Genomic DNA, 24,868 nt, shown 5'->3' on the forward strand with positions numbered 1-24,868 from the left:
CTCTTATATTATAACTGGCTCAAAACTGACCCTAACCCTAAGTCAACATTTTCACCACATTTTAGAACTTTGTGAAATATTTTTTTTTGAAATGATTCCTGACAAAGTCAAAAAGCTTTGCTGCAAATTTAAATAATACAATTTTTTCATCATTTTATTAAACTAAATAAATTAAATTTCATCAGGCAAGCAATTAAAAACAGGCTTTTCTTTACAAATAGGGCTTGAGCCGAAGGAGCAAAGACAATATGAGAACAGTCCTGGTGATGATGGTGATTGTATGCGCTTTTTTCTTTTCTTCCTCCAGTGTAAAGTCAGGCAGCTCCTTTGTAATATCATTCACAATGCTTTCTTTTTGCCTTGTTCACTGCAGGGACAAAATCCCAAACTGTGTGTTTGGCTCTTCATCAGCTCTCAATTAAGTCCAAAGAATAAAACTGGGTTGTATGCCCTAAAGTCATCTGCCACCGCCGTGATCTCATCTGCCTTTTTCTCTTGGTCCACGGCTGCCCCTGATTAGGACCTTTATTTGAACCACATGTGCGTAAGTTATGTGTAGGATTCTCAAGACCTATATAGACTCAATCAGTCGCCTGATCCCTTATAAATCCGGGTGTGAGCACATTGCTGCCACTTAAGGGATGTATCAGAACAATTTCATAAATTAGGTATCAAATATGCCAACTGAAGTAACTAGCTAATTTGTTTTTAAAGGAACGAGAGGGTAGATGCAGCTCTGCTCCGCTAGGGATCTCCTCTAAATTTCTTTGAGTATGCTCCCTTTAGGATGCTTAATTGTCTTAATTGTCTTAATCCGTTGAAGTCTAGTCTAATCTTCCAGACTTGAGCAGTGGTGTGGAGTCTTCTTGTCCAAGGTTTTCCATCCATGAATTCCAGGACATTTGTTTTTTGTACTTCATATTATCAATAAATAAGTAAAATAAAAGAAAATACTGCACATATGCAGGACATGATGACAACTTTCTTTCAGATGTGGCATCCTATTTGATTTTCAAGTACATGTACAGCTGAGCCAAGCAAAGTGGAAGGTGCATGAATGGTGTAGAAAGCAACTTTTACTTTCATGTGCACGGCCTCTTACATCAAAGAATAGCACAACAAACATAATGAGGAAAAGCATAAATAATACATGCTTTATTGTGAACAAATGCATAAAACTTATCCAGTACATTCTTTTTTGGGGTGTTATGAAATCATAAACTAAGTCAAGATTACAGGCTTTTATGTTATTCTCTCAGAATATGAGAATCATTTGATAAAAGGAGAAAATAGCTTAAAACACCAAGAAAAATCGGCATGGGCCCAAACAAAATTGCTGCTGGTCCCGGGGAAGATATATATTACATTGTTAGGATGACATTTCATGAAATAATCTAAATTTTACAAAGTTATCTAGAATATAGAAACATAGATAAGAGCCTGTTAGAGGCGTGTAACTGATAATCTGAAAGCAGAAGAAAATGCAGAAAAAGGAAGCTGCTTTTATGAAACTGGATATCAGACAGAGGGATTGTGCTATACACCCAGTTAGCCAAACACATAATTACATAAACTTTGTAATTTGATCATTTCTCTACAGCAGGCAATGTTAATGCTCACATACTGCATCCATTCAAGCATTAAACCATGAGGAATCATGCATCATTTTTATAGGTTTTGGGTGGATCCAAATACTGAAGTGTAAGAGGATTCAAGATGCTCACAAGACAAAATAAAATAAGACTCATGATTAATCCTGTATCAACATCTACTTGTGTTAATTAACAACTATTATTAATCTCTAAGTTTGCTGTACTAACTTGGTAAAGGGGACGTCTACCGCCCACATTGTGGAGGAGAGCTGATTGATTTACATGTAGTCCAGGAAAATCTGATTTGGGGTCTTGATGAGTGAGATGTAATTGTGCAAGAATAAATCGGAAGTGTCAAGTTCAAATGAAGGTTTCAGGAGAGGCTTGTCTACCACTGTCCGTGGTTCTGATCTGTCCTCATAGGGTTACTGAGTGCTCTGAACTGTCCATGGTTCTGATTTCCTCTCTCCCACCAATACACTCTGCAACTGCAACTTAAACCTCCGGAGCACTTTTATACTTTATGCTCAAGATAGAAATTAAAATTATATTAAAGCACATATGAAGCTTAATGGTCACTGTTAGCGGTCAGGGAGATTGGGTTTCACTGAAACATAGCTGGAAAAGCATGACCAACCCCTGATTTACTCACAGAAGTGAAATTATTGTTATCAGTGTAGTGTCCACCCTCTCTTCCCACCACCACCTGCATCTCAATTTAGCAGCACTTTTTAAAATGGAAAAGACTTAGGGCATAAAAGCTATTTCTGAACATTCACAGAAGACCTTAATATATGCATCAAATTTGGACATCACACTTTGGGGCTCTGAAAAGTGCCTGGAGACAATTTGTATTGTGATAAATGTTATATAAATTACTCAAGTGGAATTGAAGGGTCTCCTTATGCTGCATAACAAGTGATACGACTGCTATGTTGTGGCCGCAGCCTTATCCTTGGTAAACGGTGCCTTGTCAGTCACGACAGCAGCCAATGAAATGGATTTCAGACAGTAGCTCCACTGTTTTAAAAAAGACAAGCACCTCCCTCCAGTACCATAACAACAGAAGAGTTCAGCATATGTTCATTCAGATATCAGATCTTCACTGCAAATCCCTGCTTGTGTCACGTAAAGGTCAGACCACCAACTGGTTCTTTGTTGTTCCCTGCAAAACCCCAGCCTTTCTGAATAGTCCATTGAGGGACCAATGACATGAAAGGACTGCAGTGCTGCCTACTGCCACTGTGCAGTTTTCTGGAAATATAATGACAGATGATCTGGTACAAATCCATGAAAGGAGAATTGATGAAGAATGCACTGAGATCAGACAAATAAGAGCCCCTTATTTATCTGAGCCATGACCATGTTCAGTTGGAGTACTCCGTACGTCCTTGTTGCTCAATGGAATGAGAAGCATATAAAATTCTAGCATTGCCTCAGGTCACAGTCAAAAGGATTAAAGTTTGCTTCCTTGCCCTTGGAAACTGTCTGCTCGTCTGTGTGTCTGTACTAGTTTATCAGACTGTGCCAGAGTTTCATGCTGCCAGTGGGTTTTAAGATTTTTCTCATAGAGAAGTTTTTTGAAAAATAAACAAAACCTCGAAGGTTATATGTCTTTTCTTAGATGTTTTCAACATTGGCAAATATCACACAAGGTGATCATTTATTCAACAAAACTAAACCAAATTCCAAAAGCATTGTGTGAAAAAATGAGTATACCCTCACTTCTTCTACAATCAAGCAATCGTAAGCAAGTGTGAGCACCTCTATAAAAGCAGAAGTTTTTGCTTTTAGTTGGTGTGAAGCATTCGGGTGTGTGTCAAGAAAAAAATGACATCAGCAAAGGTCATAAAGAAGCAACTGATACTGCTCATCAGTCAGAGAAGGGAATGAAGGAGAGTCCATCTTTCTACAGTAAGACAGCGTACCGACAAGTGGAAAACATTCAAGGCAGCTACCAATCTTCCAAGGAAAGTGCAGGATGTTCAGGTAAGGTAAGAAAGTGCGATGTTCAGAAAAATTGTAAAATACCTAAATGATATCTCTCAGTCTACCTAAGCTAGCATTTTGAAGGCCATGATGTTAAAGTTAAAAAGAGCCTGAGCGTATAGAGCTGGTTTGAAACGGTTCTGTAAAGATCTGTAAAATGTTCCTTATAGACCAGTCATGTGTGAAACTGCTCTTGGGCAGCACGCTGAACTGCACATTGTCCCTAGATGTGCTCATCAGGGTAAAAATGTAAAAGTGCAAATCACTCCGGTTTATAATTCACTTTTACTTATATATTGCAAATTGACACAGAAAGTAAATGCAGTTTACAAAATTATTTGCAGTCCAATAAATACGATCTGATTCAGTTCAACTCATTGTAATTTCGGTAAAATCCAATTAGTTCCAATTCTTGTATGGAACTAAACAAATATTCAGCATATTCACTCTGTAAACACAGTGAACATACGTGCATACATAAATACAGTGAAAATGTAAAAAAGGTACCCTAATGAGAATCACTGTAAAGCACCTTGTAGAGCCTAGTAAGGCTGAAAAGGCACTATTTATATACCATATAGACCATTTACAAGGTGGACCTTTTAGAAGGCTGTGCATCAACCATATCCAAGCATCAGTAAATTGAAGGAATATTGTAAATAGTGAACTGAAATTCCTAAAAACAATGTGAACCACAGGTGACATCATACAGAAAACAACTATTCTGTTATTGGAGCTAAAAGTAATTCAACAAGCTGTTGAATTTACTTCACCTCTTTTACCACTTATTTAATGCATTGTTGTTCATTTGAGTTTATACATTTAAAGCTTGGTAACTACAAGACTATTTTTATATCCTCAAACATAAAACCTTAGAATTCAAAAAAGAAGTGTGCTTTATTTTTCACACGACTGTATATTCTTTAAATGCTCGAATGAAACAGCGACAATAAAAGCGAATCCAGTCTCACTGGTGCACAGACTAAATATAGATCTGATTAGAGAGTTTACTGTTTGTCTTCAGGAAAAGTTATTTTTTGTCCTTAATAACACAGAAAGAGGTGAACATTTTTTCGTCCTTGCTTCTGTACTCTAGCGCTGCGCTGTACATCTGTGTAAATCTAAATGCAAATGTATATATGCTTTGCAGGTACATCTTTCCAGATGTAGGTCTGATCTATCAGGCTGCATCGGTGTGGATATAGTGAGGTATCTAACGTCACAGGACTGCACACTTTTGACTACTATTTTAGTTCTTAGACAAATTCAGACCATTAGCAATGTCATGATATCTTGATAACATCAAAGTAACAGATTAAACAAGATGAGAAGGTGAATACTGATAGAGAACAAAACAAAAAAAAAACACTGTCAAACTTTCCCACAACTTCTTGTTACAGCCCAACAGAAGCTCAGTCTCACACTACAAGAACATGATCATGCTTTATGGTAAAGTACACACTAAATGTCTTCCTCTCAACACTGTGCTTGAATGAAAACATGCACACTAACCGATATCCCAGGAGCCTGGGATTTCTATCTCTTTGCGACCGATGAAGTACCAAACACAGGCCATCCAGTGGGCCAGCAGGGCGAACATGGACATGAGCAGAGTCAGGACCACGGCGCTGTACTGGGAGTAGCGTTCCAGCTTCTGCAGCAGCCGCAGTAAACGAAGCAGCCGAACCGTCTTCAACAGGTGGACCCCGAAATACTACACACATAGATACACAGCACGTCAGTACACACAGCAAGTGCAAAACTGATATCATTTAAATAGCCAGTGTTTCTAAGTCACACAGCCCTTGGGAAAGTATGTGAAAAAGAAAAAATATGGAGAATTCATTTGACTGTTTAATTATAGTACGGGGAAAAAAAGACATGTTTTTTTCCAAATTAAACAGCTGAACATTCTGGCTTTGAAAAAAACCCACAAACTAGTAGTAATCAAGGTTATATTTATTCAAGCAAGATAAAGAATATGGAATCATAAGCTGCAAAAATCTAAATTGGTACTCTGTTGCAGCTGCTCCGGGTTTTCTGACAGATGGAAGTCTTTGATGCCAGAATTTCCCAAATCAACCATTTTTTCCAAAATAATCAGACTGCCGTTTTTAAATCAGCTTTGCAGGTTGGAACCTTGTCATGGACCTTTTCTTTTTTTTTTGGACTCAATTTCCACCATGAATTTTACATTGGACTTCCAGGCTGTGTTCTTTGATCATAGGGTGTCAAAAAAAGTAATATCATCTTCAAATCAACTAATTACTGATCAGGTGAGAAAAGTGTCTAAAAGTGTTGTGCATTTGTTGTGGCGTTAATGACAGCTGTCTCCACTGGCCCTTTCTCTGACATGTCACCCCTCTCTGTTGAAATGTGTAGCTTTCTTTGCTTCAAACTTCTCTTTTTTTGTTTCATTCTGCACTGCCACCCTCAGTGTATGACGGCTTCTCTGTACTGTTAACTGTGTTTTCCCCTGTAGTTATTTGTTTTTCATGTCTCTTTCAGCGTGTTTTTATTTTCAAAGCCCATTTCTTTGAGTTTTCTGCCCTGAAGCTTTGTCTTCTTCTTTGGTTTGTGCCTCCCATTTATCTCCCTCCCACTTTGTTTGCACTTGTTCTCTCGTTGGGGCCTGGAGTATTGTTGCTGGGTTTTTTATTTGGTCAATTTGCCAGCTGCAACAGCTCATTAAAGTGTGTAAGAACTGTACAGCAGACTCATTTCCATATTTATAATTGTGTAGGTATTTTGGTTTGGAAATACAAATGACAAATTCCTCATAATTAATTGGTTAATTTTTTTATTTTCTCTTCAACTTGATCTGAACATTTTATTTATTTATTTTACAAAAGCCACAATGTTCAGCTGTTAAATCAAGCCATAAATAAATATGATTCATGCTTTTCACTACAAACGTAAACTGCGTAATGAATGTGCTTTTGGCAGAGCTTTCACTATTAATAATTAGTTTTCTTTAATAATTTTGTTCATTTGCTGCATATTTGAAAAAAAATCATTCAAGACTTAAATGTATAATTTATTGTTTAGAAAAACGAAGAACCTAATTTTTAAAAATGAATAATTTTACACTTTCTTGTTCAAATTTATACTGTATTTGATTTTGTGGATGAAAATCCAAATTAAAAACACATACTGTGACCATCAGCTCTGTATCATGTGTCTTCAAAGAGCATAATTTTAGACAAATTGTTGATCTAATAAGTCCTAACGGGAGCTAATTATATTTTGCATTCATTTTACTATTCTCCACATGCCCCTTATAGCCTTCTGTGCATGGTTGAGGCAACTCCACTTCTACGTGTTTGTCTTTGCTGAAGAATCGTCACTTATTATGAATCTGTCACATGTTGTTTCAATTCACCTGAAGGAGACTCAAATCAGTTGATCCAAAACGGCAGACTCACCACGCTGACGTTGAAAGCGTAGAGCAGGTCGAAGGGCAGGGCGGCGATGAGGTCGACGAAGAGCCACGTGGTGACGTAGTGAACGCAGATGGAGCGGGCGTCGTACACCACCTGACCCGACGTGCTCACGAACGTCGTTCGAAAGTTCAACATGATGTCTGGAGATGAAAACCACATTAGCATGTTGAGAACATCCCATCATGTTTGTCTGCTCTGAATTTCTTTATCAGTGGATTGAGATGAAAGGATGAGAAACTGTTGCGTAAGAAGATACAAGTTTTGTTATTGTAGCTGTGTACCTAAAAACATTAACGTTATGTAACAAGTCTAAACTTCAAGAATAGCATGGTCAGTCATAAACATTCGCCTCATGAAATGGACATGGTACCCTTCCCATCATACTACTCCCTTGTTCACACACATTTTCACCGGTACAGAATGTACCAAACCAAACCAAAGGGTGCAGAGGTGGGCTTTATGTGATGGAGCGTCCAAAAACCACCATTCAAAATAATCCACATGGCTGCAGAACTCCCAATAACACTTTAGAGAAACTAGTTTTTAACTGAATCACCAACAGCAAGTCACTTGGGATGTCTTTTGTTGACTCCCTGGTTGTCATTCACAATGTGTCACATGCTTTATGTCTCTGACTGGCTGCATGCATGAGACTTCTTCTGGTCCGCTGACACCGCCCGCTGGACGCCGTAGTCGAAGCCTGAGGATCCAGATTAATTCCATGTATTGAAGAATTGGGATTGGCTGTCCAGGCTAGATGCTTTTAGCTTTAACTTGAAGATACTCACATCCTGACTGGAGAAGGGATTTAGGAACTACAGCTCTTTCAATTGTAGCGACATCTCATACAGAGGCTCAAATACCATCCACCTTCGAGTTGTTTCGTGGATCGTTGTCAGTAACTTCCCTCTTTATTTCCTCACCATTAAAAACGGGGGGAAAGTCTAGAGATGATTCCAAGTGTTTCATGTCATTATTGCATCTGTAACTGGTTGTCCATAACATGTGCTCAAAGGGACTCTAAATGAAAGGGAAATCACTATTCCACATTTCTGGACCCTCCTTTTTAAACAAATATAACTAAGTGTAAGCACTGTAGTAGCAGTGCAAATGCATTAGGATCCATGGTGACCAGAAACTCACTGAACAATCAGATAATATGCAGCTAGATAGTGTGTAGTCTACCTTAATGCAGGTACCATCTATCAGATATGAATAAGACAACGTACCAGCTTTGCTGCATGAGCACTCATGCAGATGAATAACTGCAGCCTCATCTCTGGTGTCACATATTGGATGGCTTTAATTTGTTTCCAACAGTAATATAACACCTTTTGCATATGCAAATGCACTATTAATTATTACATAGGCACCATATGGATTAAGTGTTAATGAGAACTAATGGACGTTTGAAAGTTGAGAAATTACACTCTACGGATTTAGGGTTCATGATAACGAAACAGCAGCACAACATCAGACGGCAAGACAGAAACTCATAAACAAGGCAGCTCAGAAAAGTGTAGATGTAAAAGAGATAAAAATCTAGAAACAACTGAGGCCTGCCAGCTGGATCTGAAGGGTTTAAAAGATGACTTTGTATTTAAAAGAATAAAAAAAGGAAGCTCGAGGAGTGTGTCTGTAATGCAAGTTGAAGTTTTGATTCGGTCTTGACGCAGACAGCTGAGCATTCACTGACCGTATCCTCGTTGGTGTCATGAACTGCAGCTAAGTGTTATTTTATCTCTTCGTAGCTCTGGTTTTCTCAGTGTGTGCTGAGGATTTTTCTTGTTGTGGATTGTGCCTTTCAGTCAGTCCACAAGTTACCTCCTGTTGTTTATTGTGAGTGAGAGCTGCATGCTACTAACCCGAGCCCGGTACAAATCCGTTAACTGCATTGCAGGCTGCATGCTAAGTAAAAATCGTGATGCAATGTACAGAACAGGGCCTGCTATGACCATCATGAATTCAGGCCTGGTTCTGACTTGTTGATATCTATGGTCAGGCGTGCACACAGGCCGCTACTTGAGGGCCAGTTTACTGCACGTTTTAGATGTTTTCGGGCCTCAACACATCTGATTCTGATTTATCATCATCAGCACGTCACAGAGGTTTGCACAAGTCTGTTAATGACACAGCCCTGCCATATCAGGGTGTGTTGAAACAGGGAAATACCTAAAACACGCAGACTCGCCCTCGAGTACCGGCTCGTGTGCAGGCCTTTCTATAGTGGTAAGAGAAAAACTACCGGGTGGAAGTCACTGGCATTCTCTGGTTTTGTGCATAAATTTGCCTAAAAAAGTGGACTGATCTTCTTTTAATGAACAATAATGGAAAACAATATGGTTAAGTGATAATACAAAATCAATTATCATGTATCATGTCCTTAATGAACACATGCATTAAACATTCACATTCCAGGAAGAAAAAAAAGGTAAACCTCTCACTAATTACTTCAATGAAGGCTGATTGGAGTAAGCAAGTTGCACAACTTAAGTTTAAGAAATGAAATGAATGAATGAATTAAAAACCAAACAAATCTCTTTTGGGGGCGGATAGTTATTTACAGATCCAATAAACATGTCCAAAAAAAAAGAAGGAATTATTTAATATCAGGCTTTACAAAGTTTACGACTTTAAATCAACTTTAACCTCACAGGTGATCGATCCTTGATTTAACGCTTTCTCACCACGAAGAACCTTTTAACTTAAGATTTCTCATTTGTATTAGTTTTGCATGGTACAAGCTTGTGTTTGATGCGTTATTGCCTCAGCATGGATGCAAACCACAGGCAGGAGACCAAAATCGCTTTTCAGGTTGCCGTAGTTCAATTATGATCATTTTAGTTCTGAGGATGCACTGCAGCGTCTCGGGTGAATTAAAGGGAACGTGATGGACCAATCCCGTCCTCTGTGGCTTGCCGAGGGAACGTATTGACAAACAGGCTTGGACTATTAGTCCTAACGAATGGGATATGTTCCGAAATGAGTCAGATGTTTATCTCCTGCTTGCTCATTTAATTTTATTTCTGAACTTTATTGATGGAGGCTTATATTCAATCCTGCTTCTCCATTAATGGAATTTGTTCATTGAAGAGCACTCATGCAACTTTCTTGCTGTTACTAGGACAAGACTGGTGATAAAGAGGTCTGCTGTTTTCTAGGAAATGACTTGTCAATGAGATGTAATGCTCCATTGTGAAGGGCTCATATCCTCTTACTGCACTTTGCGTCATTAACAACTTTAACTGAAATTTTATCATAACTAATGAGGCTTTCAGATGGAGGAAGTGTGACTGACCTCTCATCAGTGAGTGGTTTTATGTATCTTTTATCCCCCATACATTTTTCTCTCTTAAGAAAGATACATGTCACAAAAAAACACATTTAAAGCTGAGAAGGAGGCAAAATACAAGAAACATAATCCAATATAATAACTTATACTCTGTAGATGATTACGTATGTGTTATTTAACATATTTTTATGGCTTCCCTCTTGTTTTATGGTGTAGACTTGTTACACAACTCAGTCTTACCTAAAATAAAGAGGATCTCTACGAGGATGTCGCTGACGCTGGGTGGACTTCGCGGGGCGGTGCTGCTGCCTTCATCTCGAGCTCCCACCACTGTGAAGCAGACGTTGTAGGGCACTGTGACCGCCACGTAGAAGGTCGCCAGCAGAATCAACCAATCCCAGCCGGCCTTGAAGGTGCCGTAGTGGAGCAGGATGAAACGCGACTTCTGAATAGCTGCTACTTTGTACTCTGGGATCGGAGGCTTCTGGCCGAACATGTTCTAGATGAGACGGAACAGAAATGGATGTCAACAGGCCTCTCCAAAATCATTGCATGCCTATGTGTGCTCTATAAAACTGCAATATCTGTATGTTCTGGATTATATAAAACTGTCAATCGTGATCAGACTTTGCAGCACGGCTGCGTGGGTAAACAGATTCAAGCCTCCTGTAGGTAAGAACTGTAATGTCAGGGTGAAAACTGTTCTGTGTGTACATACTGAAAACATACAGACAATATTAGTGCCACATGCAAATTTAAAATACAAATCCAAATGACATTTCTTCCCAACATGACTACTGGTGGACTGACGGACTACAGTCATGCATCCAATGCAAATGAGGAATCACTCAGAAGCTAATGCCGCGGCCCATCAATCTGAAAAGGTTTATTTCCAGGTCAGTTTCCAACAATTTAGAGCCGATTATTCTACAGTCAGAAGAAACATTCAAGACTGTTGTTAATTTTCCCAGGAGTGGACGTCCCAGCAGGTTCACCCAGAAAGTCAAAAGACTGTGCAGCACGAAGAACAGGCAGAGCATTGCAAAGATGAACTGTGGGACACAGTTCGGTAAATGACTAAGACGGGCACTTAGGACTTCGAAACCCACAAACAATTTCTCCTAAAAGGTAGTTTGTAGTTGTAGTAGGGATGGTGGTGGTGGTGGTGGTCGTGGGTGGCTTGTAGCTTGCATTACGGAGCACAAGTCTTTCCCTGACCCTGCACCCCAACCTGGGACTTGATGATTGGGCCGGAGCTTCGGGAGCTGCATGCTGGCCTGCGGTCCCCACCACTGGTCATCCCGTTGCTGCTTCCACCTGCCTGCTGTGCTGTTGCCGTCCCTGACCCACCAGTCTGGCCCTCGGCAGGAGGGTCCCCCCTTATGAGCCTGGTCCTGCTCAAGGTTTCTTCCCTCCTAAAGGGGAGTTTTTCCTTGCCACTGTTTGGCTTAAGGTTTTTCTCCCACTAGGGGAGTTTTTACCTGCCATTGTTTATGTAATAATTGCTCGGGGGTTATGTTCTGGGTATGGGTCTCTGGAAAGCGTCTAGAGACAACTCTGTTGTATTAGACGCTATATAAATAAAATTGAATTGAATTGAATTGAAATTGGTGGTAGTAGTAGTAGTAGTGATGGTAGTGGTGGTGGTAGTGTTGGTAGTAGTGGTGGTAGTAGTAGTGGTAGTTGTAGTAGTGGTGGTCGTGTTGGTTGTAGTAGTAGTGATTGTGGTAGTAATAGTAGTAGTGGTGGTAGTTGTAGTGGTGGTGGTGGTGGTGGTTGGTGTAGTGGTGGTGGTAGTTGTAGGAGTAGTAATGGTGGTAGTTAAATGGTAAATGGTAAATGGCTTACACTTATATAGCGCTTTCCAGCTGTACTCCTACAGCCCCAAAGCATAGTTGTAGTAGTGGTGGTGGTGGTGATAGTTGTAGGAGTAGTGATGGTGGTGGTAGTGGTGGTAGTGGTGGTGGTAGTAGTAGTAGTAGTAGTGATGGTGGTAGTTGTAGTAGTGGTGGTGGTGATAGTTGCAGTAGTTGTAGTAGTACAAACCGGATTCGGTTGAAGTTGGGAAATTGTGTAAAATTAAAATATAAACAAAATACAACGATGAAAATCCTTCTCAACCTCTTTTCAATTGAATACACTACAAAGACAACATATTTAAAGGTGACCTATTATGAAAAACACGTTTTTTCTTGTTTTAACATATATAAAGTGGTCTCCCCTCACCCTGCCAGCACAGGGGAGACAAAATACCATGAATTTCTGCAAGGTGTCTGACCCCCGCCGGCCAGAGTCCCCCAGTGTCACGTGGTTTTTTTTGAGCCGTTTAGAATCTGCTCCCGTCGTGACGTCACGACGGGAGCAGATTTCCAGAGGTTCAGCCTCCGCTGCTGAAACCACGCCCACAACCAGCTCTCTCCGCTGCTGGAGCGGTGCTTCCTTCAGCCAGTCGGACGCAGCGCCGCGGCGGAGCGGATCCAGGTTAAATCATCCAGGTTCCCGGGTGGTTTGAGAGCTGGGTCCTCGGGGGTCCGTCCCAGGCTGGACCAGCTTAACCCTACGAGATTTTCAGCGAAATCTGTCGGTTTGATCTCCGGTAACGGGCGATGCGCCGCGGAGCCACGCTGGGCGCCCAGCATGGCTCCGCGGAGCGCCGTGGAGCCATGCTGGGCGCCCGGCGTGGCTCCGGGGCCAGCGTTCAGCATCCGCCGGGTAGATCCGGCTGAAATAGTGCATAAATGTTATTTATATACAACTCATATTTTATTTTTTTAACAATAAAGTTTCCATTTGTGAAAATTCAGTGTTGTGATAATTTACAGGCTCGGGCTGCTCTGGCGGAGCGAGGTTTATGCTCCTCCCCTGCTACACGTCATTCAGGGAGCCAATCAGCACAGAGCCTCATTATCATACCCCCCCCTTCCCTAAAAATGAGGCGCAGAAAAAGAGGTTAGAAGCGGTAAAACTAGTGACAGGGCCCACAGGCTGGATTTCTGATTTATGTAGAAAAAACAAGCTTTAGATTGTTTTTAAGACATTCAAGGCCTGTTTAAAATATACATTAAATGCCATAATAGGTCACCTTTAATGTTCAAACTGATAAACTTAATTGTTTTTTGCCAAATAATAATTAAATTAGAATTTCATGGCTGCAACACGTCCAGTAGAAGTTGGGAAAGGGCATGTTTACCACTTGGTTGAGTCAACAGGACCTTTCTGAACTGTCCATCCTCAGGCAGGCTATAATGATTTTATGACCCCCACACAACAAATATGTTTTGATGAACTCCGGGGGGAGAAATAAGGTTTCTCCATGAAATTACAAGAAGTACACAAGCCCATTAATCTTTTTTTTTCAATTTAACCTATCAACAAGCAAAAGGCAAGATTTCCACATGTACTAATTTATTGAATTGTAGCCATGCTCCCTTGATATTACAGGTTTTGACGTTTTATGTCTTTATTGTGTTTCTTTCGTGTTTCTGTATCTCTGTTCAGCAATTTCCCTTTCCCCCCATTTTATCTGAAATAAATCTTTTCAAAGGGAGACAAATGAAGTGATCTTGATTTGATGTTGACCGGATTGAAATGCTGTGGTGGGTGTTTAGGACAGCTTCGTGTAAAAGGATATCTGGACGCTGGAAGTGAGCTGAGGCAACAGTGTGGAGAAGAGTGGACTGAGATTTATCCATTACAATTCTAAAGACTGATAATATCACAGAAAACAATTACTTCAGGTTATTTTTTATTCATGGCGATTCTGAAGGCTGTTAAATCATGGGATGTACTTAGTCACTCGCTGCTTCTTCACGTTGGCTTAGTTTTTTTTAAATAAATGATACGGAACAATGATGCTGTGTTAATCATTTGAAGCACAGGATAATTTATTTTTCATATCAGCCAGTCGCACCAGGGTGAAGAGAGCAGCCAAACACACTCACATTGTTGATCTTGAGCTTGCTCTTGTCTTGTTTCTGCAGGTGTCCAGACAGCTGATAGAGCACCGCTCTGCTTCGGCGCCGGTTGGCGTTGAAGCCTGGAGGGCGCGTTACCTGATGCACCTCCAATCCCGTCTCCTCATCTGTGGAGAGAAGATGAAGCAGAAAAAGAAAACACGCTGAGCTTTGATCACATCCACAATGCGAGAGCAGAATTTAAAAAGGAGCTCTGTTTGATTCGCTGCATGTTGACTCAAGCACAGATTTCTGCTGCAACAACTGTGATGTTTTGACAAGGATCTGATATGGATCGATGCGGGACAAATCCCGACTGCAACGATCAAGATGCTGTCTCGCTGATACAAGCTGCTCTGATGCGCCACCTTTTCTTTGAATCAACTGTTCTCATATTGACCTGTTGTCTACATATGTGAATCTCATTTAACTTTTCAGGTACTTTAAAGGTAGAATTCAATAGTATGGATCCATATCTGTGTCTAGAGATAATCTGAAGGTCATGGATTATAAGTGGAGATCAGACAACATACTCTTCTGTTGTGCCTGCCATCAGTATTGTCTGTTACATCTGGATTAGCCGGCTAAGAGTTGATCAGAGTCGTTAGTGGAAAAGGGTACACAGTGAATTTAGAGCTCTAAAACAAGTGAGTTTTAAATTGGACGAGACAAATAAGAGCATCATATCACTGGGGAAAATCATTCCATGCTGATATTTTCATTAAACTATTTATTTTTTCCATAACTCACTATTGGTTTGTAATGAACTTTGGAGTGAGTCTCCCTGTTTTAAATGGAGAATTTTCTGAATGAAAGAAAGAGAGACAGAACTGCGATGACTCACTGGACTAATTCCCCCTATTACCAAAAGATCTGTTGAATCGTGGCTCATCTTGTGCAAAGGTTTGCCTGAGGCGAGATGCGAGGCTTTGGTTTTTAATTAAAACTAGAGGAAAGGGCTGTCTTTGTTCTTTTATCTTTGTTTACATGGAATTTTGGAGTAAAAAATGACTGATTTTAGGGGATCCTGGTCACATATCCTTCAGTGAAGTACTCTATCACTTTTGTGTAGACTGGATGCTGTTTATCTTTTGGGAATCATAGAGCAGAAGGTCATTAATAATAAACTGTTGATTCGATATCTTAAGCTCCAGCTGGCCTTCTTTGACTGTCTCGGTAATCTCCTAAAAGGCAGAGCACTGCGGGGTTTTTGTGTGGGCTGGGGTTAATTAGCTAAAGGCTGACGTCTTTTGCTAATGAATAAAACACAACAGAGCTTATGGAAACTGCGTCCAGAACCCAGGCTCATCACTCTCTCAGGTGTGTCTGTTTCAGCTTGTATGTGGGAGCCTGGTTTGCCATTTTAAACTAATTTCTAAAACCTGTGAAATGTTTGAAAAAAAAAAGACCTCTCATCCCCTGAAAACAATTTACAAAGCTGTCAATGTTCTCCTAAAAGGTATAGTTAAGAGTTAAGACCATTAAAAGTTCAAGGTATGTGGTGTTAATTGTTATTTATACCTTTTGGCCCTGAATAACAACAAAGGGGTATAGGTAACGGATGTTGAATGGGTGTTAATGTAGGGCTGGGCGATTTTGGACAAAAATAAAATCCCGATTTTTTTCTCTGAAAACCCGATTTTCGATTTCGATTTCAATTTTTTTGGTAAAACTACAAAAGACAATGGAATAAATTGTTTCAAATATTTTATCTTTATTTTTAAAGAAAAATAGCAAACAAATGTTCCTATTGGGAATGAAGTGCAATTGAAAGATACTGTAAATCCTCCTTGAGTTTAGTAAAGTGACAACATTTACCATTTTCTTGACCAAACATAGATGACTAGACGAGCTCTGTCTGTAATGCAGCCAGCTGCAAAAAAGGAAAATCGATTTTCCGATTTTCCTTTTTTAACATCGATTGTGATTAATAAATCCGATTTAGATTTAAAATCGATTAATCGCACAGCCCTATGTTAATGTGCTAATTAATGCTCATTTTGGCCTGTTACAATATGAGATGTGAACTGTCTCGAAAAGGTGAAGACATCTGTTCATCTCTTGTGTTAGATTAATCAAATGCATGTTGCTATCAACTCCAATAAAGATTGCATGCTATAACACATATTAACCAGCAAAGATTTGGCATTATGGCTTACAAAATAAAACATTTAACTTTTTCTTTTTACTTGTCAACCCTTTATGACTTTTGGACAGATCTGAGCTTGCCCTTTGTTTTTGTCCCACATTAAGCCAAAGTAATGGGCGGTTTTTAACAGCAGAGACCTGGACGTTATTAAAGGAACAGCCACCGAGGTGAACAACTACATTTTCCAAAATGTCAAACTTCAGCGTTCTGGAAGACAATAACAGACATTGTGATTAAGTCAGAACGGAGAAGCAGGAAGCTCTACATGCTTTTGCTTTTACTATATTGAAGATGATACAGTTTGTCCTCGAGAGGGAGTCTCTGTGCGCTGGGGGGGCTGGGAAGCTGGCTATGGATTTTAAATGATTAATAAGTCAATTAATACTGCATTCCTGTGTCCGAACATGCTGGGGTTTTTCATGTTATTTTGCAGCATACAGGTTTTGTAAATTGACCTCAGTTAAGCAATTACAGCCTTTTTCTTGCCCTCCTTTGCTACAGCTAATGTGCAGCCAGCCTTTTCGTTTCATTAACTGATTTGAAAAGGCGCATCACGCTGTGCTAAGAGGCAGACGTGAGCCAGTCTGCGGGTCTCCTACTGGCAGCTAAACGTGATTGTGCCTAATTCTTTTCTTGTGTGCCGCTTTAACCTCTCACTTTAATTCCGTTTCACGTTGAGAAGCGATTAATCAAGCAGAAGTGTGGAAACGTGTAGATGATCGCAGACAACAGCAATTTAAGTCGCCCATTTTCTCTTTCTTTTCTGTTGGGGCTCTACTTCCTAAATCTGAGAAAGCAAAAGCAGGACAGTGAGTTTTTAGGCGAGGGCTCATACGGTTTATAAAATAGACACGGTAATTAAATAATGGAAAGAGGCTTCAGTCCTTTTTCCTATTCATGAAACTATTGAGGGACAGTCAAGGGAAAGTCATGGGATCACCTAAGAGTTTTCTTTTCTTTTCTTTCTTTCAGCATTCAAAAGAGACAGACAACGTGGGGGACAAATTGAGTATGTGATTTCCAGCTGCCTGCTGAGCCATGGCTTCAGTTATGCTGCTATATGCTGCTGCTGCTGCTGGTCCAGACTGCTGGGGACACTGCCCATGATGCATTGGGCTCTTTCCTCACTTTGTCCACTTAAATCTTCTTTTCTGTTCACATCATCATTATTGGACTGCGTTCTCCTTTGTGCCTCGTCGGCAGATATCTCAGGACTATTCTCTTCGTGGTTATTGGTCTCTCATTCCTTTCATCTCAGAAACCAGAACCAGTCGGGGCAGATGTCCACCGTCCCCGAGCCTGGTTCCATGGACATTTTGATTGTTCCCATTCATTTTCAACTCCACTGTCACCTTATGCTTGCTCAAGATAGAAGAATGAAAAAATATGAAGGTTTGGTCTAATTCTTTTTTATTTTTTTAATAAAATGAGATAACCATTTTATATTCTACTGGAATATAATTTCACTGAATTGGAATATAACTGCATTTGCCTGGACTGTATTTAACATGACATCATTGATCTCATTTGCTTCTTGTGTAAAGTGACATAATGTGATTTTTTTGTGTGAACTGACACTACATATAGGAAATAAAGTCAATTTAAAGGGAATTGAACTTCAGCGTGAAGTGGGAAAATGTGGCCATTTCTGAAACCCCACACAAGCAGCGTTTCCTGAAAACAACCGGAGGCCTAATTGTTTCACTGCCAATCTTTTCTCATCATTGCACCGACTGAAAGGAACTTCACTTGCTGCAAATAGTAGCCATATTGACCTTGAAAGTGACATGACGTTGGCATCAACGTCCAATGGTCCAATGGTCCAATGTTATGTATGACAAGAGCATTCTGTGCAAGCCCTGCCAGAGCCCATAGAGATTGCATTAAAGCCTGTCCAGACCGTAAAAAAAAACAATGGACGAAGCATTCGGTCTCGTGACCCAAGCCGATGGGAACACGCCCACCGCTGGTCAATCAAAGTTAGATTTGCTCCCAGCTCCTTCAGCGGATCCGATGCTAGGTTAGTACAAATGGCTGGTTGCTTCTCTAAGCACGGCAGCATGATGATTACGGATGAGGAAATGATAACAGCTGGCCGAGCCGACTGTCAATCAATCATATTAAAAATATGTGATGCACGATATTATCGGTAGCATATCAGTAAGGCCCCTTATAATATAATGGCCAAAAAAATGCTGCATCGGTATCAAACCGATGTCAAAATAAACCTGATAATTTTCACCGATAAAAAAATGAACGTGTTTGCGTCCTCCAATGCCTTGGTAACATAGGCAGAGGCACCTCAGCACTGTAGTCTTCTCCCCAGCAGGTGGCAGCAGTGTTATCAATATGCTATGAAAGCAGGAAATACATGCACTCACATGCGAGGAAGGAAAACACAAGAGCAAAAGCAAGAAAAATGTCTCTGCTGTGGAATTATTTTAAAGTCAGTGAAGTTCAATATCGTGCATCTCTATTAAAAATAGATTTATTGCTTTCAATAAATAAGTTCTGCATGAACCTCAACCTTGAAGTTAGATAGTTGGTGTTGGAGATGTAAAAAAACTGACAATATTGGCACTTTTCCACTAGTACCAACTCAGCCCGACTCAACTTGCCTCGGATTTGCGCTTTTCCACTAGGGGTGGAGGCGGGTGGACCCGTGCCGAGTAGATACTTTTTCTGTAACTACTCTGCCGAGGTTCTAAGCAGACTGAGTCGTACTGCATCTGACGTCATCACAGTACGCCACCGATTGGTCAGAAGACGACTGAGTCAGGAGGCGGAAATCAGCGAAAGAGCGACTCTGACGGCGGCTTCTTGTTCATTTTATTCGACAGGCAATGGCAGCACAAAAGTCTGTTTGGTGATCCAACTCTGAGGTGCAGATGTTCATAAACCTGGTGCTGAGGAGAAAATTAAAAAGGGATCTAGACGGGCGATAAGGAACGACAAGATCTACCAAGAGCTCTGTCACTTCATAGCTGCTCGCGGCTCTTAGTGGACTTTTCAGCAGCGCCGAGACAAACAAAGCCGCTTGAAGCTTCGCTCACTCTCATTTTTTAACTTGGTATCGAACACAAGCCACAGACCCAGCAGCACATCTATCATCTCTTCCATGTTCTACATCTTTAGTGTTGTTGTTATCTTCGTTTAGATCATACAATCAAATAAGACACAGCAGCTTCACTCCAAGCCCGCCTACTTCTCCAAATGCTGAATTGTTATGGAAAAGAAACTTGGCTGAGTTGAGTCGAGCCGAGTAAGTACTAGTGTAAAAGCGCCATATGTGAGATCTTTTGCAATTTTTAACGTAAAATTGCCTCAGAAGGGGCGGGAGCACTGGTGGCATGACTGCTGATTGGATCACACAAAGAGGTGGCTCCAACTGTCATGTCAGTCAGGGCGACTGTAACAGAGGGTTAAAATGAATCCTTGTCCTACCGCTGGTACGTTGCCCACCTGCATACAGCCTATACAAGCACAGTTTAGCTGATCATACTGGTCCATTGGACATCATTAGTATGTAGTTCCCCAACTTAAAAGGGATTATGCTACAGAACAGTTGGAAGTCCATCAACTGGCTGCTCTAACAGATTCTGATGTAGTGGGCTATTGCATTATCGGGTACAGTGTGTGTGACATAAGGTGGTGAGTTGCGTACTGGAAATTCTCCCAGAAACAGAATGCCATCTGGGTAATGGTGGCATACTGTGCACTTATTTGCATTCTGCATACTACTACATACATATGTAATTGAATTGTTTTAAGTGGTGTTGAAAATGATATCAGTTTAGCGTTGATGATACCGAAGGTTCAGTTAATGTTGGTCGGATGTTGGTTTGATCTGTTTAGGCATTTCTTGTCCAAGATGATGTGAAGGAGTTTAAAAACACTCAGAATAAAAAGTAGTTTTGTAGGAATTCTCTGAGATCATGATAAACATTTTTGTGTATGTCACTTTCAGTTCTGGCTGCTTTCTCATTAATACACTACATTAATACATTAACAAAATACTGCACAGTAATTTAAAACATGGCTTCCCTCATCAAACGTCTGCATTATCGCAGCTAGCCAGGTGTAATCTCTGACTGAATGTTTACAGTGCAACTGCATTTGATTTAAGGAAGTCATTTAATAATAATGAAATGCTCAAACTGACAGACTAATTTAATCAGGGTGAGATTTACAGTGTGTGTGTGTGTGTGTGTGTGTGTGTTTGGGGGTAATTAAAATTATTAATTGATGTTTAATTGCTGTTTGCTTGCAGTTATAATGTCCGCATAGCTGAAAATCAAAAATATTTGCATGCTGCCAGTCTCTCCAGTGATGAAAATTAATTAATCAAAACATATTTTGAGGGGTTTATTGAATTGGTTTGTAGTTTTAAGAGAAGTAATTGTGCCGGTTTTTAAGCTTTTAGAAGTAGCCGCGTGTGTTTTGATTATGCTATTTTACATTATTTTACAATTTACAATCTACAATCTTGTCTTGTTTCAAAATATGTGAGTAAAAAAGAAAATCCCCATCAGCAATAAACATGACTTTGTTCCACCTTCACTGCATTTCATTTTGCATTAAAACAACTGTTTTTCAACTTGAACCAGTCTAACTTCATTCAATTATATTTATTTTAACCCTTGAAGGGAAATTATATTGTTGAACAATAAACAATATCACTTTATAATAAGGTACAATAAGGTGCTTAGTTACCAGGGAACAAATGAGGAGCCAACGGCTTCTCAACCACTGCAAATATAAAAATCGGATAATGAGCATGAAAACAAATAATCAGTATTATACAGCCCCTCAATAAAGCTCCATTTTAAAAGATTAGCTCTTAAATATGGAGAAAATATATTTACTCATTATCCCATTTACCTTTGCTGGTAAATTCATAAATCGCACACCTAAACATTCCTTTATCTATTACAAACAAAAAAATCACTTTAACCTTTGCAAGCAGAAGTGTGCATTTCAGACTATTAACACTGCAAATGCACACTGAACACATTTGTCACGTACACTGAAACAAAGTTGGATGCATTATTGTAAACAGAATTGTTTAAGATGCTGTGCAGTTTCACCTGCTGCACTGAGAGGAGGTGAGAGGAGTTTACTTAAACTCACCGGTGTCGGGCCCCTGCTCAGGGTCCTGCTCCCTCTTCTTGTCACTGATGTCTTTGTGGGACACAAGGAACAGAACCACCTCACCCTTCTCATTCTTTATGGGTACAATGTCCAGCAGACACCAGAACTGTGTACCTGCAGGAAACATCAATGAAAGTGAATACAGTTAATTTATTTATTTGAACAATGTACATGAATGTCTTGCCAAATAACAAAAAGTTAATTCTGCACATATCGCAGCACAACCATTAGACTTATTCCCCTCCCTCTCCTAATTAACATCTCCACACACACTTCAACGTGCTCATAAAATCTATACTTTACAGCCTTTTTAACGATGCAAATTACCATTGGGTGTTGCTGAATGTGCAGTCTATCAATATAGCTTCAACACATAACATGATAAACCCATCTCATTTATGTTCTCATAATTACATTGTGGTCATTTTAAAGGTTGTGTAAATGAGGCTTCAAAGATGACATTGCAAATATTCATTTTTATGATTTGCTTTGACCATTTGAGAGGCCATATGATCCCTGAGATCCTTTTCAGAAGTCCATATGGTTATTTCACCCAGGGATAACATGTGCCTGGAATTGCAATGAGACCAACGGGCTCCTTGAGCTGGGGATAATGTCGTGGAAAAATCTACTAAACTTTAATATGTTCTTTCCAAATAGGTGGATAACTGGACTGAAACTGAGTGTCTAAGTTACCAAGAATAAGACTTGAGAGATGATTCAGATTTCAGTAGATTTAATTAAACAGTTGCATGCAAAAGGGGAGACATGAGGCGTCTCGATGCAGAATGACAATGAAACATCCATTCGTCCATCCATTTTCTATACAGGTGTATCCTTTGCAGGGTCACGGGGGGTCTGCTGGAGCCTATCCCAGCTAATTTCAGGCGAGAGGCAGGGGTTACACCCTGGACAGGTCTCCTTCCATCCAGTCCATCACAGGGCCACATATACAGACAGATAACCAGACATACTCACCCTCACACCTGCAGGCAATTTATAATCATCAGTTAACCTAGGATGCATGTTTGTGGACTGTGGGAGGAAACCGGAGTACCCGGAGGGAACCCACGCAAGCACGGGGAGAACATGCAAACTCCACACAGAAAGACCCCCACCGGGCCCGGGAGTCAAACTAGGAACCTTCTTGCTGCGAGGCAACAGTGCTAATCACTAAGCCACCGTGCAGCCCGACAATGTATAAAAGGAAACATAATGTAAGAGATTTATTTTTGTTAAGTTTATTATGGTCATTCATGGTTCATTATTTTATAAATATATTTTGTATATTGAATGAATGAATGAAAATTTTTGAAAATGAATGAATGAATGAAAATGAATGAAAATTTTATTTCGAACATGCTAAAAAAATATATATATATATATATATATGTAAATATATATATATATTTAAACCAAAGAACAATAGTTAAATAATAATCATGATAAATACAGTATAATATAAATCATAACAATCATAAACAAAAACATGCCTCACTAGCTTTTCTTTTTTTCCTTTTTTGCATGCTCGAAATGGAGCAGGGAGAAGTTAAAAAACGTATTTAGCCCAGCCCCGGTATATTCTGATGTAAGTCAGGGACTATAGTTACATTAGTCAGCATACCTGTTGTGATTAAGATGTTTTACATTGGGCGGAGTGATACCTGTTGATGTTCAAAATTCCTACACTGTTTTGGGTCATTAAAGTACACTCGAACTCCGAAGAAGTTCTTTTGCACTTACTCACGACCCGAAAAATGATTCATTTAATCAAGTAAGGCTTAACTCAACACCAGCCTTACAATAATGATTCTAAGGCATAAGGGATGATTCATTCTTACGATTCGACTAGACCAAAACATCTTTAAGGTCAGTGTTAATCTTTTTTGAGCAGACTACCAGTCTGTACATTTAGTCGGGCCAAGGCTATATTTTGCTGCTCTCAGCAGTTTTGGTTTAATCAAGTGGCCAAGGCTAAACTTTCCATCAAAGATAAAACCTGCTTTTTATATGCCACTGATACCCTTGAATTGACCAGAACCCTTGAGGAGTGGGTATGGTGTGGAAATCCAAGTCTCCACTGGAATAACTGACGGCAAACAAGTACAAAGCTCCGTGGGAGACAAATAAAAAAAAACCAGATAATGTCCAGCCAACTGTTTTATTATTGAACAAAAGAAGTTAAAAGAAAAAAAAAGAATATTACACACAACAAGGGCTGTTTGTATTTCCACAGCAGGTTTAGGAAATAAATGATGTAAATGGAATCGCTGTTTAATGTCAGTAAACATGATCCTACACAACAGGCCATACTGCTGAAACAGGTAAGGCTGATCACCGAATCACTAAATCACCCAATATGTCAAAGCTTTATGATTAAAAAACGTCACACTTGCTAAATCGTGTGGAGTTGGGGAAATTTCAGCTCCTATATGTCTGATTAACCTACTTTACTTCTAACGCCATGTTTGCTTTCAGCACTGTTTGTTAAAGGAGCTTGAGGCTCCTTTTAAGAAATGAGACTCTCTAGCGCCACCCTTCACCACGACGGCCGTTGGGGGTACTGCAGCCAACAGTGAAGCCGGCACGGGAGAACGGGGAGAACGCACATGCAGCGTCATGTGACGTCACATCCGCAGCCCAGCGCGGGAAATTCGGGACCGAATTGCAGCACATTTAGCAGCACACAGCCTGTTCAAGGCAACGTAGAGATACACTAGAGGGCTCATTCTTTTGGGTTTGGAACGCTTCATCTGACATTATTACTAGAAAACTTAAAATGTATACGGATTTTTTTCATAAATCTTGCCACAATCCTGCCTCAAGCTCCTTTAAGTAAAGCACCTAATACTTAATTGTGGCTTAGCCTGCTAAAAAAATAAGATACAAGCTCTCTTTCTTTTTCTTTCACATTTATTTTAATTTTGGCCATGAGATTTGTAAGACAAACACTAAATCAGTGTGAAGACATTTAAAATAAGATGTTGGGTAACATCACAGCTGGTGACGCAGCTTGTTTGATCTTAACTGCCATACTATAATCACTATTCAAACGTCACAGAGTTGAATGGATAACATATTTTAAGATGGGTATACATATATACCCAACTTAAAAAGTTGCGTTTTTAATAAGACTGGAACGATGAGACTGTAATTTGTTCCTCTTGCTAAAAGTGGGATAAACAAAAGGTGTGAATAAATCCAAACATGACTATCAGCTTCACATTCGTTATGGCCTACTATAAGACATAGATGAGTACAGTTCTGTGGCCTGAATGAGGGAAAACTGTAGAGAAAGA

The 24,868-nt window shown here is 39.9% G+C and overlaps 1 protein-coding gene across 1 annotated transcript in view; it reads right to left on the minus strand.

The window, feature by feature from the left end:
- kcnh3 (potassium voltage-gated channel, subfamily H (eag-related), member 3) overlaps positions 1 to 24,868 on the minus strand; it is a 227,388-nt gene that overhangs the window by 40,158 nt on the left and 162,362 nt on the right. The window contains exons 3-7 of the mRNA XM_061723226.1: positions 21,549 to 21,683; positions 14,258 to 14,397; positions 10,557 to 10,815; positions 7,007 to 7,164; positions 5,094 to 5,295 (exon numbers count right to left, since the gene is read on the minus strand). Of these exons, the coding sequence (XP_061579210.1) occupies positions 5,094 to 5,295; positions 7,007 to 7,164; positions 10,557 to 10,815; positions 14,258 to 14,397; positions 21,549 to 21,683 (894 nt within the window). The remainder of the gene's footprint in view (positions 1 to 5,093; positions 5,296 to 7,006; positions 7,165 to 10,556; positions 10,816 to 14,257; positions 14,398 to 21,548; positions 21,684 to 24,868) is intronic.

This window comes from Cololabis saira, chromosome 6 (assembly GCF_033807715.1).
Source record: "Cololabis saira isolate AMF1-May2022 chromosome 6, fColSai1.1, whole genome shotgun sequence".
In the NCBI taxonomy this organism is placed as follows: Eukaryota; Metazoa; Chordata; class Actinopteri; order Beloniformes; family Belonidae; genus Cololabis; species Cololabis saira.